Here is a 17,772-nt window from a genome sequence, read left to right as displayed (position 1 = left end):
AGGTGTCAGGAGGCGAAGTTCGGGACCGGCTGGACTGACGTGTATAGAGGAGCTGAGGAAGGGGTCCTCCTGGCAGCAGAAGAGCTGGGCGAACACAGCCAACATGTACGAGGTCTTCACAGGGAAGTGAATGAATCATTTGTTCCTCAGTTGTTTAGATTTCGAAATAAGGGAAGTAGAGGATTTTTTTTTTTTAACTCACCTGAGACAAGCCTAATACAGAATATAGATAATGACTTACTAAACAATAAAAAGACACGATGGATTAGCTGGATAAATGGCGAAGCAATGGAGCTATTTGTACCACTTCAGTTTAACATACCAGTGGTAGGTCAACGCCTAAACGCTTTCAGGAACTGAAGTGGGGTCGAAGGTGAAATCCAGGAAGTGAGGTCGAAGTTCAAATCCAGGAAGAGAGGAACGAAATATTCACAGGTCATATGCTACACACAAAGCTGCCATAAACGTTTTGTGACTGTAGCTGTCGCCTGAATTTATGAATAAATATGAATCTCTCAATAGGGAAAAAAACGAAAGATCTAAATTGGTCTCTATTCGAGTTCAGTCTGGGAGAAAAATTCGAGGGAGGAGGTGAGAGGAAATATGTGAACTAATGGACCTGTCCCATTAGAACACCCCAGACAGACGGGCGTCGAGTCTGCTGTGAATAAAGATGAAAAAAAAAATGTTAGAAAAGAGGGAAAGGCTTTTATTTTTCACGATACACTGAATGAATGGGCAAAAGTCCAGGTCTGGCCAGGGATGATAAATGGTACCGAAAAAGCTACTCGTGGTTCCTTGAAAAGACCTTCTCTCTTCAGACCAACTGCTGACAAAAGATTCATATTGAAATACATAAAAAGAAAAAAAAAATCAGGAGTAATAAGTGAGAGATGCTGGCCATAATGATGATACCTCCTCCTCCTCCTCACGACTCTCGCCCTGGTGGAGGAGGACGGGATAGGTTCTCTCTAAAGAGGAGATAATAAAGGGGTGGGAACACACAGTTCGGCCGGGATACCCGGTACCTCAAGACCTCCAGCAGGTAGAATCACACTGAACCAACAACAGGTGAGAGGGAGGAGGGGAGAAACCAAGTCAAGATTCACCCTGGTTGACTGACAGGATTCGAGTCCATTGTATGTGGTCTATGGAAAACGAAGAGGGGAGCGTGTATGTGTGATAAAGAACCACTGGTTCTAAAACTGGGGGGTGGTTCTGTGTCCCACTCAGAGTTCTTATTCTCCATGCAAACAAGGAGGAACCACGATATCTTACCATGTCCAGTGAAAAATGAAAAATTGGATACCAAAGATTCCAACACAAAAAGAGCCAGGCGACATAAAGCTAACAATCCACCCCAATCATCCCTCTCTCCAAGCCAGACTGTGTTGGATTTATCCAGCCAGCACATGAGGGCGGAGGGCGGGAGAGAGGCTGGCATATGAGGAGAGAGGGCGGGAGAGAGGCTGGCATATGAGGAGAGAGGGCGGGAGGAGAGGCTGGCACACGAGGACAGGGGGCGGGAGAGAGGCTGGCACATGAGGAGAGAGGGCGGGTGGAGAGGCTGGCACACGAGGACAGAGGGCGGGAGAGAGGCTGGCATATGAGGAGAGAGGGCGGGAGGAGAGGCTGGCACATGAGGGCGGAGGGCGGGAGAGAGGCTGGCATATGAGGAGAGAGGGCGGGAGGAGGGGCTGGCACACGAGGACAGAGGGCGGGAGAGAGGCTGGCATATGAGGAGAGAGGGCGGGAGGAGAGGCTGGCACACGAGGACAGAGGGCGGGAGAGAGGCTGGCATATGAGGAGAGAGGGCGGGAGGAGAGGCTGGCACATGAGGGCGGAGGGCGGGAGAGAGGCTGGCATATGAGGAGAGAGGGCGGGAGGAGGGGCTGGCACACGAGGACAGAGGGCGGGAGAGAGGCTGGCATATGAGGAGAGAGGGCGGGAGGAGAGGCTGGCACACGAGGACAGAGGGCGGGAGAGAGGCTGGCACACGAGGACAGGGGGCGGGAGAGAGGCTGGCATATGAGGAGAGAGGGCGGGAGGAGAGGCTGGCACACGAGGACAGAGGGCGGGGGAGACGCTGGGGTGACGAAGGGATAAACAGGACAACAGGTCCTGCTGGTGCAGAGATGAGGAGGCCAGGTGGCGAGGCTCCGTGCGACGAGATTCTTGTACGACATAGCAGTCGAATCCCTTGAAAAAATCTCTCTCTCTCTCTCTCTCTCTCTCTCTCTCTCTCTCTCTCTCTCTCTCTCTCTCTCTCTCGTTCGCTCGCTCGCTCGCGCGCTCGCTTGCAACAACAAGAACTTGAACACGGCGGTACGAACCTTGAACACGATGGCACGACACTTGAGCACGACGATACGACACGTGAACACGGCGGTACAACCCTATACACAACAGTACGACCCGTGAGTATAATGGCCTGGCCTTTGACCTGACCCTTAAGGGTAAAGTCAAAAGGCCAGGTCGTCATACCCAGGAGTCAAATGGTCGTGCTCAAGGGCCGTACCGTCGTCGTGCTCAAGGGCCGTACCCTCGTCGTCCTCATGGGCCATACCCTCGTCGTCCTCAAGGGACGTACCGTCGTCGTGCTCAAGGGCCATACCCTCGTCGTCCTCAAGGGACGTACCGTCGTCGTGCTCAAGGGCCATACCCTCGTCGTGCTCAAGGAGTTAGCTAACACTGGTTATAGCTGGACCTGCCTGGTGCTTGCGCCTACCGCTCTGTTATTGATGTATATCCTGTGGCGTGGCCCAGCCCGAGGCCACGTGTGGGAGGTGTCGAGTGTGGTGAACTGACCCGAACTAAAAGGTTCGGTGACTCAGTGAACCCTGGGGCCGGGCTGGAGTGAGACTGAATAATTTCATTTACTCTTGAACCGATGCCGTAGTCTCGGTGAACCTCAGACTGAAGCAGGAGGGTTTGATGACTCAGTGAACCCACAAATCTGACTCAAACTCTCACCTGTACGCAGACCCTTCCTCCCAGCGGGGGCGACACTGTTGGAATTTCCTCTCACACAGTGAAAAAAAATAAATTCTACATACTCGAGACAAAGGACACGAAGGACACACATACGCTGAAAGCAAACCATACAGAACTGCTGTTCAACCATTACCGAACAACGGACGAGGGAACCTGACTCCAAAGGAGTTCAGCATTTCAAAACAATCCCCTTCTTTTGGTTCGGAGAATGAGGGAGCCCTGGAGCCACTACAATACCTACTGTTCTCCTCATAAGTGAGACACTACCTCCTACAAGTCCCCGAGTAGAACAATTAGAGGCCCTCTACTTAATGGAGAGCCTCCTCCTCCTCCTCCTCCTCCTTCTCCCTCCCTCTCCTCTTACCCTCTCACACCTTCCTGCCTACCTCTCCCTCGCTACCCACCTCCCTGCCTCCACACACCCGTTCCTCGCCCCTTCGCCCCTACTGTTTATATACGTCATTGAGCCTCCTCCTCCTCCTCCTCCTTCTCCCTCCCTCTCCTCTTACCCTCTCACACCTTCCTGCCTACCCCTCCTTCGCTATCCACCTCCCTGCCTCCACACACCCGTTCCTCGTCCCTTCGCCCCTACTGTTTATATCCGTCATCGACACCTGGCGCCTCCTACGTCACTATCACGGCATCATAAGCAAACTGCAGCGTTACGCCTGATTAGGTGAGGCAGAAGATGGACTCGGGGGGGAGACTTACCATGAGCAAAGTTACCCCCTGGGGTCACCAGAGGACCGGGTGTACCCCCCACTGGCGCAGACATCGGCAGCAGACTCACGTGGGCAGCTTGGGGGGGGGGGGCTTACCTTTGACGCAGCGGCAGCCACAGGTGAGGACGCGGATGTAGCCGTCGACGCTGGAGGGGCCCTTGAGCTGGTCCTCCAGCAGGTAGGTGTTGTGGCTGGTGGAGATGAAGTAGTGGCCCAGGGGCTGGGTCATGTCCTGGCATACCAGGCGGTGGCCTGGGTCGAACAGGTCGCACTCATCGCTCATCAGGTACCGGGTGAAGCCTGCCGGGCACACACGAGAGAGAGAGGAGGGGTTACCTGGTGAAGACTGGGGCTACCTGGTGAAGACTGGGGCTACCTGGTGAAGACTGGGGCTACCTGGTGAAGACTGGGGTTACCTGGTGAAGACTGGGGCTACCTGGTGAAGACTGGGGTTACCTGGTGAAGACTGGGGTTACCTGGTGAAGACTGGGGCTACCTGGTGAAGACTGGGGTTACCTGGTGAAGACTGGGGCTACCTGGTGAAGACTGGGGTTACCTGGTGAAGACTGGGGTTACCTGGTGAAGACTGGGGCTACCTGGTGAAGACCGGGGTTACCTGGTGAAGACTGGGGCTACCTGGTGAAGACTGGGGCTACCTGGTGAAGAATGGGGTTACCTGGTGAAGAACGGGGTTAACTGGTGAAGACTGGGGTTACCTGGTGAAGAATGGGGTTAACTGGTGAAGCCTGTGGGAGGGGAAGGGAACCTGGTGAAGCCCTGGGTAAGGAACGAGTACCTGGTGAAGCCCCGGGAAGGAAGGGGTACCTGGGGAAGCCCCGGGAAGGAAGGGGTACCTGGGGAAGCCCCGGGAAGGAAGGGGTACCTGGTGAAGCCCTGGGGAAGGAAGGAGTACCTGGTGAAGCCCTGGGGAAGGAAGGGGTACCTGGTGAAGCCCTGGGGAAGGAAGGGGTACCTGGTGAAGCCCTGGGGAAGGAAGGAGTACCTGGTGAACCTGGTGAAGTCCCGGGGAAGGAAGGAGTACCTGGTGACGCTTCGGGGGAAGGAAGGGGTACCTGGTGAAGCCCTGGGGAAGGAAGGAGTACCTGGTGAAGCCCTGGGGAAGGAAGGGGTACCTGGTGAAGCCCTGGGGAAGGAAGGAGTACCTGGTGAACCTGGTGAAGTCCCGGGGAAGGAAGGAGTACCTGGTGACGCTTCGGGGGAAGGAAGGGGTACCTGGTGAAGCCCTGGGGAAGGAAGGAGTACCTGGTGAAGCCCTGGGGAAGGAAGGGGTACCTGGTGAAGCCCTGGGGAAGGAAGGGGTACCTGGTGAAGCCCCGGAGGGGAAGACACCGGGGTTTACATGTGGAAGGTTTACGACCATAAAAGTATGACGTAATGGTCCGGTGTGATATGAAAACATCCAGAAACCTAATTAGAGAATTAGAAAACTGTGAATATTTTGAAGTCGTCGTTTGAAGAACAAGATTGGAACCTTCAGTAAGTTGGTAGTTTAATTAGAATTCGGACATCAAACAGTAAATAGTTTTGATTATTTCTCACTCTAATATATTAATGGGACAGTCACTCTCTCTCTCTCTCTCTCTCTCTCTCTCTCTCTCTCTCTCTCTCTCTCTCTCTCTCTCTCTCTCTCGAAATAAAACTGTAATTCACAGGATAGGAAATATGAAAGTAATTTAGCAACGTTGACAAAGTGTATGAACTTTAATAAGAAAAATATGAATGAATGAATTCTCAAACCTTTATATATATATATATATATATATATATATATATATATATATATATATATATATATATATATATATATATATATATACTGTGTGAAATTCAATTCAAAACGTAGTCCAAAATGAATATACTAGTCAGTTATGATTACTAATTACAAATAGAAAAAAAAATATGATTAAAAATAACTCATATTTTTAAGGAGACACGATGATGACATTTGCATATTCCAACACGTAAGACAATGAAGTTTAGAATCACTTGTCTCCATCACACTCACTGCTCATCCCCCACCTCACCCCACCCTCCTCCCGCAACCAAGACACAAGGAAGGGGTGGTGTAGGCGACGAGTGGAACTGGTGTCGCACAACATGGGAGAGAGAGAGATAGCGCCAGCAGACGACCAGAGGTGTGCTAGCTATGGCGAGAATAAAAAAGAAAGAAAAAAAAGAGGAATGTTGGGCCTCCTTACAGAGGAACCCACCTACCCAACCCCGTAGCGGGAGTCGTGCGCTCCGCCACCGACCACCTCTCACACTCCGTAGCTGTGAGGAGGCGATGCGTTTGGGGAGACACAGAGGCTAGGCTGGATGATCTCTCCACCGTTTCCCCATCCCAGTGGAAGGTGGTGTCTGAAGCCTTATTGTGAAGCCACTGGTTCGAACCGAGGATCCGAACCGTTCCGAAAATTCGAGATCGGTTTTTTTGTTTTTTTTTTTTGTCTGGTTGAGTTTCTGTATGTGCGATGCTTTATATATATATATATATATAAATATATATATATATATATATATATATATATATATATATATATATATATATATGTATATATATATATATATATATATATATATATATATATATATATATATATATATATATATATATATATATATATACATATATATATATATATATATATATATATATATATATATATATATATATATATATATATATATATATACAACAGATGATATTTCAGAACGTCTGAACATCTTTAAGAACAGAATCTCCCATTCCGAGGACACTTATTATCCTGTTTTTTCCTTCAGCTTTTTTAATCTTTCTGGAAAATGATGTTGATAAGCGACTGATGATGTTTTTCTCTTTAGATCGTCACACATGGAAGACTCTGGTTTACATGGTGCACGGCGGGGGAATACGTACTGCTCCTTGTGCCGTTCTTAACTCCATGAGCACGACGGTAAGGCCCTTGAGCACGACGGTGCTGCTCTTGAACACGACGGTACGACTCTTGAACACGACGGTACGGCCGTTGAGCACGACGGTACGGCCCTTGAGCACGACGGTACGGACCTTGAACACGACGGTACGGCCGTTGAGCACGACGGTACGGCTCTTGAGCACGACGGTACGGCCCTTGAGTACGACGGTGCGATCCTTGAAGCACGACGGTCATGTCTTACGAGCACCACAATACGACCCTTGAGTGCGACGGTACGACCCTTGGGTATCGTGATGGCTTGGCCTACGACCTGACCCAGACAGGGTCGAGCCAAAGACCAGGTCATCATACCCAAGGATCGTACCGTTGTATACTGTAGGGTCACGCACGGTCCTGGGTCGTACCGTCCAGTTCAAGGGTCGTAGAATGCCGCTCCAAAAAAAAGCATTATAGCTTCGCCAATACGGGTAGAGTTGGTGAGAGAGAGACCATCCATCCATTCTCACAAACACGCGGAGGCAGAACTCCCTGGTCCACACCACGGCAGTGTGGTGGAGGAGGATGCACACGTTCGCACTGAGGCCAGTCGTCCTCTGGGAGCCAAGGTTTTAAGTCAGCGATCGGGTCATGTAACGGAGAGGTGTATGTAAACACTGGTCCTCGTCCCCCCTTTTTTTTACTCGCATTACGAACAACGCGCCCGGCCAGGGGGTTCATTTACGTTTGTAAAAGGGACTTACAAGTTGAGACCCCGCCCCCTGGGTAAATGAGTGATGGCTTGGGGTACTAATCGACCGTGGATATCTCTCTCTCTCTCTCTCTCTCTCTCTCTCTCTCTCTCTCTCTCTCTCTCTCTCTCTCTCTCTCTCTCTCTCTCTCAATACACCAGAGTATCTACACGACTATGCTCTACAGGCCATAAGTCAATCTCACACACACACACACACACACACACACACACACACACACACACACACACACACATGTAGGACTCAACACCACAGACACACACACACATGTAGGACTCAACACCACAGACACACACACACACACACATGTAGGACTCAACACCACAGACACACACACACACATGTAGGACTCAACACCACAGACACACACACACATGTAGGACTCAACACCACAGACACACACACACACACATGTAGGACTCAACACCACAGACACACACACACACACATGTAGGACTCAACACCACAGACACACACACACATGTAGGACTCAACACCACAGATCCCCCCTTCGCGACCACAGACCGCCATGCAGGAATCAGATTCTGGCATCTTTAGACATGGCTTTCCTCTCTACCGTCCACCACGTCCAACCACCTTATGTATATATATATATATAAATGAGAAGCACAGTGTTGCCAAGCAGGAAGGAGCACCTCCTGGATATGAGTGACTCCCGCCGGGAGACAATGGTCTCTCTCTCTCTTCTCTCTCTCTCTCTCTCTCTCTCTCTCTCTCTCTCTCTCTCTCTCTCTCTCTCTCCTGGCAACAATGGATGCAAGCATTAACAAAAGACTCATCCTGCAATTAGGGGGGGCGGGGGCGTGCGCTCCGTCTTAACTGCAGTGTGGAGTTTCTGTTATTAACAATAGCCTCTCTCTCTCTCTCTCTCTCTCTCTCTCTCTCTCTCTCTCTCTCTCTCTCTCTCTCTCTCTCTCTCTCGTTGGACCCACCCCTTTAAAACAATGGTGCCCTCCTCCCCCCACCCCTACAGACAGACCCCCCACCTCCTCCTCCTCCCATCCCACCACAACACTAGAGAAAACAAAAAGTTCCACTACCGTCCAAAACCCTCTGCACTTACCGTCTATTAGCATCTGTCTGTTCCTCCTGGCCTCGGGGGCTGGCTCGTATTTTTCTATCAACTCGACCACTTTATCCGACGTCAACCCTGCCAGCTGGAAACAAACACACACACACACGAGACTGGTTAGCCACAAGAGGTGGTAGTATGGAGAGACATACATGTCTTAAATCCACAGCTACTCTACAGTAAACATATGTCTTATTTTTCTTTCGAGGAATTCAATGTTAAATGTATGACTTGAGACTTTTTGAAGAGGTTTGAGTGACTTTCATCGACAAAAATGTTGAATAATCAATACAAATATTTGCCTTTGATGGAAATATCAACATGGCAGTGTGGTACATGGGAGTGAGATGTATGGTAGTATGGTGCATGGTAGTGTGGTACATGGGAGTGTTAAGTATGGTTAGTGTGGTACAAGTGAGTGTGGCATATTTTACTGTGGTACATGGGAGTGTTAAGTATGGTTAGTGTGGTACAAGTGAGTGAGGTATATTGTAGTGTGGAGCATGGGAGTGTTAAGTACAGAAGTGTGGGCCCATGGCAGCATGAGGAAAGCAAAGACGCCAGGCGCCCCCCCGCACTTGGCGGGTGATGGGAGGAGTGTGGTTAAGTGGCGTGAGGCAGGGAACACGGTGCGTGAGGAGGAGGAGGAGGAGGCAGGGAACATCGTGCGTGAGGAGGAGGAAGAGGAGGAGGCAGGGAACACGGTGCGTGAGGAGGAGGAGGAGGAGGAGGAGGAGGAGGCACGGAACACCGTGCGTGAGGAGGAGGAAGAGGAGGAGGAGGAGGCAGGGAACACGGTGCGTGAGGAGGAGGAGGAGGAGGAGGCAGGGAACACGGTGCGTGAGGAGGAGGAAGAGGAGGAGGAACAAGAAGGAACAGCAGCTCAGGACGGAAAGGCACACACTTACCCCCTGTTCTCCCTCCAGGAAGAGATGGAAGTCTTCTAACGTTAGGTAGTCTTTGTTCGCGTATCTGTAACACAGGAAGATATATATATATATATATATATATATATATATATATATATATATATATATATATATATATATATATATATATATAGTGAATTAATTATTGCGTTAGTGAGGAAATGAATAGCCAGATTATATTTCATATGCACAAAGTGAACAAGTTACATTTCTGAATTCATCTCTTAAGTCTTATGCTTCGCGTCCAACAAAGGTGATCTTTCAGAAGACTTTTACTGTGGCATGCTAGAGAAACAACTTGGAATCCCTGATGGAAGTTAATAAGAACTGAGTCAAAAGGGCTTTAAAAATGTATATAATTCCTGTAAATTGAATTGGAATAACAAAGATAACGTAAAGAGGAAATTAATTCATAATCACAAAAAAAATAATTGCAAGGGAGATTTCCTTGGAATTATACAGATAACAAGATCCATGAAATAAATTTCTTTAGAATACGACATACAAAGATTTGACAAAGAAAAAAAATGCAAAGGAAATCACAAAATTGTACAAAGAATAAGTTTCTCAGAACAAAAAATGTCTTAAGTATAAAACACAAAAAGTGCCGTACATAGAAAATGAAAACAATTCTAAAGGAAATTACATTTCAATTAAACAAAGAATGAATTAATCAGAACAGATTTCTATGTAATAAGACACAAAAACTTCAGATTTTTAACATCAAACATTCTAAACAATTCTAAATGAAATCACACTGGAATGAAACAAAGAATGAATTGATTAATACATGTTTTTGTAACAAGACACAAAAATTTCAGATTTCTAACATTAAAAAAATAGAAAAATCTTAAATGAAATCACACTGGAATCAAACAAAGAATGAACTAATTAGAGAAAGTCTCTTAAAAAAAAGAAAATCAGAAAAAATTCTAATTCTATTCTCTCTCTCTCTCTCTCTCTCTCTCTCTCTCTCTCTCTCTCTCTCTCTCTCTCTCTCTCTCTCTCTCTCTCCTGTAGGTAGAGAGGCGCGCCAGAACTGACCTTATTAAAAGGAAGTATATCTCGGGTCTGGTGGCGATCTCTTTGAACATGTCTATAAATTCTTGGCTGTCTATCCTGCCCCGACACCCGTCTGTCTTTCCCATGTCGAACTCCTGAGGGAGAGACACGAGTGTGATGAGGGGACCAGGAGGGTGAGGGAAGGAGAAGACTCGTTATCAGGTGCTCTAGAAACAGTACACACACACACACACACACACACACACACACACACACACACACACCCTTCCCCTCCCTACAACCCATCCACTTACAATCTAAACCCTCGCACTTCCCACTCACAACCACCCACCCACTTGGCAAGGACCCGCGAAGGCACAACCCACCTGGAGCTTCTGTCTGACCCTGTCCATGGCCACCTGGGAGTCCAGTCTCTTGATGAGCTTGATGCAGGTGGTCTGGTCGATGAAGCCGCCCGACGAGTTCTTGGAGGCCTTCTCGAACATCTCCTTCAGCCACGTCTCCCTCAGCGTCTGTCTGTCCTCCACGGCGTCTGGGGCCGCTGAAGAAAAAGAGACACAAGAATTTTTGGGTGGGGCGGCGGGCGGGTGAGCCCGTCACTTGAAGGGCTGGTGAGAAAGGAGGCTAGGGAGGAGAGGAAGGAGGAAGGAGGGAGGAGGGGGGGAACTCGAAGTCACCTGCCTCCATTGGAGAACGAGCTGAGGGAACATGGGCGTCCAAGATAGGCTGAGGGGCCGTGAGGGAACATGGAGGTCCAAGATAGGCTGAGGGTCCGTGAGGACGAAGGAAGAAGGGAGTGACATATAAATGGATGAGGTGATGAGAGGATGATGTACCAAGTAACACCGACCGAATATGAGGTGATGACATACCGGGTGTATATACAAACTGATGACGACGATATGCGAGGTGATTACAGGACGATGTGCCAAGGTAAATGACAGGGGCGATATATGGGTGGGGGGGGGACTGATAGGGCGATATATATGAGGTAATAACAAGATGATATATGACGTGATGGCACGGCGACGCGCAAGGGGGAGGATGGAACACTCTCTATATGAGACCCAGAGAGAGAGAGAGAGAGAGAGAGAGAGAGAGAGAGAGAGAGAGAGAGAGAGAGAGAGAGAGAGAGAGAGAGAGAGAGAGAGAGAGAGAGAGACATCTGAAATATCTCCCAGTGCGCCTGGCTCCTATATCCTGGTCTCTGAACATGACAGATCCACTGGACTTATATCTATATATAAGTAAAAACTAGCAATAATGAATTACTGAAAATATATAACTTTTTCTGCTTCTATTTTGAAACATCTAATACAATTTTTTTTCCTTTCTATTCCTATCTGGTCACGTGTAAGGCTTTAATTCCTCGCCCGTCCTTACACAAACACACACACACACACACACACACACACACACACACACACTCACACACACACACACACACACACACACCAATGGCTTTTTCTCTTCTCAAGTCAAAACGATGGGTTAGCTGATGTTAGGCTGTGTGTGTGTGTGTGTGTGTGTGTGTGTGTGTGTGTGTGTGTGTGTGTGTGTACGTGTGTGTGTGTGTGTGTGTGTGTGTGTGTGTGTGTGTGTGTGTGTGTGTGTGTACATGTGTGTGTGTGTGTGTGTGTGTGTGTGTGTGTGTGTGTGTGTGTGTGTGTGTGTGTGTGTGTGTCTGTGTGTGTGTCTGTGTGTGTGTCTGTGTGTGTCTCTGTGTGTGTGTGTGTACGTGTGTGTGTGTGTGTGTGTGTGTGTGTGTGTGTTGAAGACGGCCTTCCTAACTCATACATATGGATACTCAATATGCTAAGAGGCTTTAAGGAAAATAGGAGAATGATCCAATACGGTTTCAGCTCACAAATTATAAATTCATGAGATAAACGGAAAACTTTACCCAAGAATGAAGAAGCCGCCTCGTGTGTGTGTGTGTGTGTGTGTGTGTGTGTGTGTGTGTGTGTACATGTGTGTGTGTGTGTGTGTGTGTGTGTGTGTGTGTGTGTGTGTGTGTGTGTGTGTGTGTGTACTCATTTACCAGTCTATCCACCTCTCAGTAACAGTATCTATTCATCCACCCACGCATCCGTGCAGCATCCACGCTTGAATCATTTTTCTCCACCCGAACATCCATTTTCTTCGTTACGAACTATAATAACTTTTAGCATCATCAAACAGACCACGAATAATATCAATTCCACTTGAGATCAGAACATATCACACCGTACGTGGGTGCTATACACACCCACTATCCTACATAACACGCATGAGAATGCACGCACACGCAGTTGGAAGAAGACACACACACACACACACACACACACACACACACACACACACACACACACACACACTAATTGGGTAATATATCTTTTTCCTTTTTTTTCTTTTTCTTTTTTTTTTTTTTTGGTGCCGAACATAAACTCAGCCGGCACAACATGCAAATGGAGGGGGTCTGTCTGCTATGTTAATTAAACGTGGGTTGCAAAAGCCGTAGAGTATTTGATACCTTCAGCCTTCTCTCTCTCTCTCTCTCTCTCTCTCTCTCTCTCTCTCTCTCTCTCTCTCTCTCTCTCTCTCTCTCTCTCTGCATGTGAAGGCCTGGCATATGATCAAGAGAAGAGACGTCTGTCTATAAACGCTTCTGAAAATGCCAGGCTCAAAACACGTGTTTTTTTTTTTTGTTTTTTTTTTGTATCCCCTGCTTTAAAGTACCCTGCTAGGTCCACCCTCACTACATCATCTCTCCTCCTCCTCCACCTGTCGCATCCTCCACAGGATAGGGGAGAAAGAATACTTCCCACGTATTCCCTGCGTGTCGTAGAAGGCAACTAAAAGGGAAGGGAGCGAGGGGCTGGAAATCCTCCCCTCTCATTTTTTTTTTTTTTCCTCCAAAAGAAGAAACAGAGAAGGGGGCCAGGTAAGGATATTCCCTCAAAGGCCCAGTCCTCATCCTCTGTTCTTAACGCTACCTCGCTAACGCGGGAAATGGCGATTAGTATATATATATATATATATATATATATATATATATATATATATATATATATATATATATATATATATATATATATATATATATATATATATATTTCTATAAGTCCACGGGGAAATGAAACACAATTAGTTCGCGGGTGCACTTTCGTGCAATAATCACATCAGGGGATCTATACATATATATATATATCAACACACACTAGCTGCCTGTAAAGTTAGAATCATTTGTCGTCAGCTGGGGTGGTGTGTTCGGGGCATCGTGTGAGCTGGTGTTGTTGACAGGTGTTGCATGAGACAGCTGCACTCTCCACTACACGTCCTGTCGCTCCATCCATTATTCACTCCCCCTCCCTCCGCTTGACCCTGACCTCACGGCACCAGCTGACCCTATTTTTCCTACAATCTTTTCCCTTTTGCTCTCCAGCGAAGACGCTCTCCTCAGAGCACGTTCAACGCGGGGTCTGTCAGACCCATTCTCATCACTCGATCTCATGATATCCTAAGATGTTCTCTTAAAAGACTTTGTATTTTTGAAATACGATTCTGTTTTCCTTTTTTATTCAAAATGACAGTTTCCCTCTGCAGCTATTGCTTCACCGGAGGCCAGGAGAGGGGTGACAGGTCGAGTCTATATCGTCGAAAATAATTCGTGCTGGCATATATGCAGGCGCAGCAGCGTCGTCGTACATGCTGGTTCCCGCGTCGAGCGAGGCATGACTGGTCGTCCTATCCCTCCCTAGCGAACACCGTCCCCAGCGGTGCTCGAACACGACGACCTCCCTCCCGCTCCTGAACCCTCCAAGCCTGAGGCCAGTGGAGTGGGAGGCTGAGATGGGGGAAAAAAAAAAATAGATATACAATTAACATACACAACTCAGTATCTGTCCACAACAACGACACGAAAATGATAACCCAACATACTGCCTCTCCCTCTTACGACCCTTGAGCACGACGGTGCGACACCCTTGGGTACGACTGTCGTTAGACAGAAGTGTCGCAACCCCAGGGTTTGATGGGATACACACAGGGCCACTTTACCACGGAATCAAAAACAATGACCTGACCTACGTTCGACCTCTTGCCAGCTCAACCAACACACTCGCTAACCACCGAACCACATTATCAACGATCATAAATACCCGCAGGTAATTAAGAAGAATACATATGATTAAGGTACGTTACTTGAGGTGTAACGACACGGATGACAACCTCCGTGAGGCTTGATCGAAGAGAGAGGCATAAGGAGTCTCTCTCTCTCTCTCTCTCTCTCTCTCTCTCTCTCTCTCTCTCTCTCTCTCTCTCTCTCTCTCTCATAGTACCGCACACGGACTGTTCTGCTTCAGGTCGTCCCGGTCCGCCTCTCTAGTCCAAAGTGGTCCACATTTACAGTCGGCCGAATCACCAGCGGGACCCATGCCAGTACCCAGTGGAACGCCAGCGCCCCACGACCGTCGGATTTTTGAGCGCGTGTGTGCGAGGATGGAGCTTCGTTACAACCACAACAGCGCGAGAACCGTTGGGCAACTGAGAGAGAGATCATTCGCTCTTAACTCATGACGGTAAGAGGATGATCCAGAAACCATCTTTGTAGAAGATGTGCCCCGCAGACATCCGTATGACGTCAGCAACGAAGCCGACGTCCACAGCCCGACGTTAAGACCCGGTAGCTACGTTCTGACAGACTCAACCTGGATCTAGGAGCGGCACCTGACGAACTAAGCAATCTCCTGCAGCAGGTGTGAACGAACACCTTCCCTCCCCGCAGTGGACGACCGCGAGGGGGGATGGGAGGGCGTGGCTTTACCTCAGATCTTAAATGACATTCTGGAGTTGGTGGTTGAGAGGAGGAGGAGGAGGAGGAGGAGGAGGAGGAGGAGGAGGAGGAGGAGGAGGCGGAGGGTGAGGATCCTGCCTTCATCACACGGGTGTTCCTGAAGGTGCGTCAAGGCCACGGACGCTTCGACAACCACGACGTGTGACGGTCAAAGGGACGGACGCTGAGGGTAAACCCGTCACGTGTGACGGTCAAAGGGACGCTGCGGGTAAACCCGTCACGTGTGACGGTCAAGGACGCAGCAGGAGCCAGGACGCGTCACTGTGGGCACGGGACGAGCGGCTACTGCAACGACCGAATGGAAAGAGAAGGCACTTCGTGCGGGACGAAGTGGTGGAAGACGTGTTCCCCCTCTGGTTTATACCACGAGTCCGGCTGCCTTCCCCACCAGGATGGACGAGACGGGACAGATGGAGTCCATAGTATCTAGGACACACGAGATGCCCAACTGAATATTGTGGATCTGGAGAGACAAAGTGACTCTTAATATCCATTTTATGCAAGGGTCATATTAGACTAATGTTGCACGTCAGCTCGACTTTACCGCTCGCTACATTCAGCGTCATTTAGCATCACCCTGTGTTTACAGCCCGGGACAGTAATAGCATTTATGCAAATTACTCTCAACCGGGATGTTTACTTGACGCAGTAAACAGCTGTGTAGTTAATTACCCTTGTCACTGTCAAATCGCTGATCATATCATCTTTCTTCGTTCCCTTTATTTCTTAATACTCGTTTATGTGGCGTGGATCTCGCTAAACAGGATGGGCTTCACCTGCAGCCTATATAGCAGAGGTCAGGTAATTCATAGTGGCCAAGTTGACCTACTTGTTGTTCTGACACGTAAGACTCAATGACGAAGGTCAGATAAGGTCTAATGTGTGTGTGTGTGTGTGTGTGTGTGTGTGTGTGTGTGTGTGTGTGTGTGTGTGATTACCTATCTTTTATATAATAGGAGGAAGGAATGTATAGACACATAGATAGATAGATAGATAGACACAAAGGTAGATATATAGATACAAATACATAGAGAGAGAGAGAGAGAGAGAGAGAGAGAGAGAGAGAGAGAGAGAGAGAGAGAGAGAGAGAGAGAGAGAGAGAGAGAGAGAGAGAGAGAGAGAGAGAGAGAGAGAGAGAGAGAGAATGAAAAAAAAAAACCCGGGTCCCCCAAACAGGAGGCACCACAACCCTCCACACAACACCAAGATCCACAACAGAGACGTTCACAACACTCGTCCAGCTCCTACACCACCTCCTGCCACAAACCTGTGCACCACCTGTCTCTGAGACCCCTCGTACCACGGGAGAGGATCTATACCATCCCCAACCACACCACCACCACACCACGAACAAGCCAGGTGGCCACACCACCACCACACCATGAAACAAGCCAGGTGGCCACACCACCACCACACCACGAACAAGCCAGGTGGCCACACCACCACCACACAATGAAACAAGCCAGGTGGCCACACCACCACCACACCACGAACAAGCCAGGTGGCCACACCACCACCACACCATGAAACAAGCCAGGTGGCCACACCGGTGCACCACGAATAACTCAGGTGGCCACACCGGTGCGCCACACCACGAACAAGCCAGGCGGCTTCACTCACCTTTGGAGGCACCAATCAGGGCGTTGAGGCCAGTGACCCAGATGCTGGCCTCCTCTGGGGAGTGGGCGATCAAGTCCAGGCTGTCGTAGGAGTCCCCGTACAGGATGCTGAAGATGCGCTCCTCGTTGTAGGAGGTGGGGAAGTCCTTGTTGCGCAGGCTCTCGCAGTTCTTGCCGGTCCGGATCTCTTTTATCTGCTCGATAAGAACTGTAGGGGGAGAGACGGAGCCCAGGTTAGTGAGGTGGGATCTCTTCACGGAGAAGGGGGAGAGTGGGGCAGAGGAGGAGAGGGGAGAGTGGGGCAGAGGAGAGGGGAGAGTGGGGCAGAGGAGAGGGGAGAGTGGGGCAGAGGAGAGGGGAGAGTGGGCAGAGGAGAGGGGAGAGTGGGCAGTGGAGAGGCGAGAGTAGACAGAGGAGATGGGGGGAAGGAGCAGAGGAGAGGGGAGAGTGGGCAGAGGAGATGGGGAGAAGGAGCAGAGGAGAGGGGAGAGTGGGGCAGAGGAGAGGGGAGAGTGGGGCAGAGGAGAGGGGAGAGTGGGCAGAGGAGAGGGGAGAGTGGGCAGGGGAGAAGGGAGAAGGGGAAGGATTACTATTATGTTTTCTCTCAAAGATTTTACTCCAAATGAGATTTAGTATTTCTTTTTCCCCCCGCGGAGGAGGATTAAGTGAGGGATATCACTGCCTTAAGAAAAAAAATTTAATCTCCACAATGGTAAATACAGAGCAGGGGGGGGGTCGTCGTCGTCCTGGGGAGCGAAGGGTCGTTCTGGGGGCTTCCCTTGCCTGGGGATGTATGAATTACGGGGAGGGGGGACAGGACGTCTGGTCTTACCCCACAGTGTCTGACCCCAGACATAAGGACTAGTATAACTC

The 17,772-nt window shown here is 49.1% G+C and overlaps 1 protein-coding gene across 2 annotated transcripts in view; it reads right to left on the bottom strand.

Moving 5' to 3' along the window:
- Positions 1-17,772, bottom strand: part of LOC139762487 (inactive phospholipase C-like protein 1) — a 377,622-nt gene that overhangs the window by 54,325 nt on the left and 305,525 nt on the right. For both annotated transcript variants that reach the window (XM_071687427.1, XM_071687425.1), the window contains exons 4-9: positions 16,901-17,107; positions 10,812-10,987; positions 10,468-10,580; positions 9,403-9,466; positions 8,486-8,579; positions 3,813-4,016 (exon numbers count right to left, since the gene is read on the bottom strand). In XM_071687427.1, the coding sequence (XP_071543528.1) occupies positions 3,813-4,016; positions 8,486-8,579; positions 9,403-9,466; positions 10,468-10,580; positions 10,812-10,987; positions 16,901-17,107 (858 nt within the window). The remainder of the gene's footprint in view (positions 1-3,812; positions 4,017-8,485; positions 8,580-9,402; positions 9,467-10,467; positions 10,581-10,811; positions 10,988-16,900; positions 17,108-17,772) is intronic.

This window comes from Panulirus ornatus, chromosome 43 (genome assembly GCF_036320965.1).
Source record: "Panulirus ornatus isolate Po-2019 chromosome 43, ASM3632096v1, whole genome shotgun sequence".
Taxonomy (NCBI): domain Eukaryota; kingdom Metazoa; phylum Arthropoda; class Malacostraca; order Decapoda; family Palinuridae; genus Panulirus; species Panulirus ornatus.
This window is presented reverse-complemented; position numbering and strand designations above follow the sequence as displayed.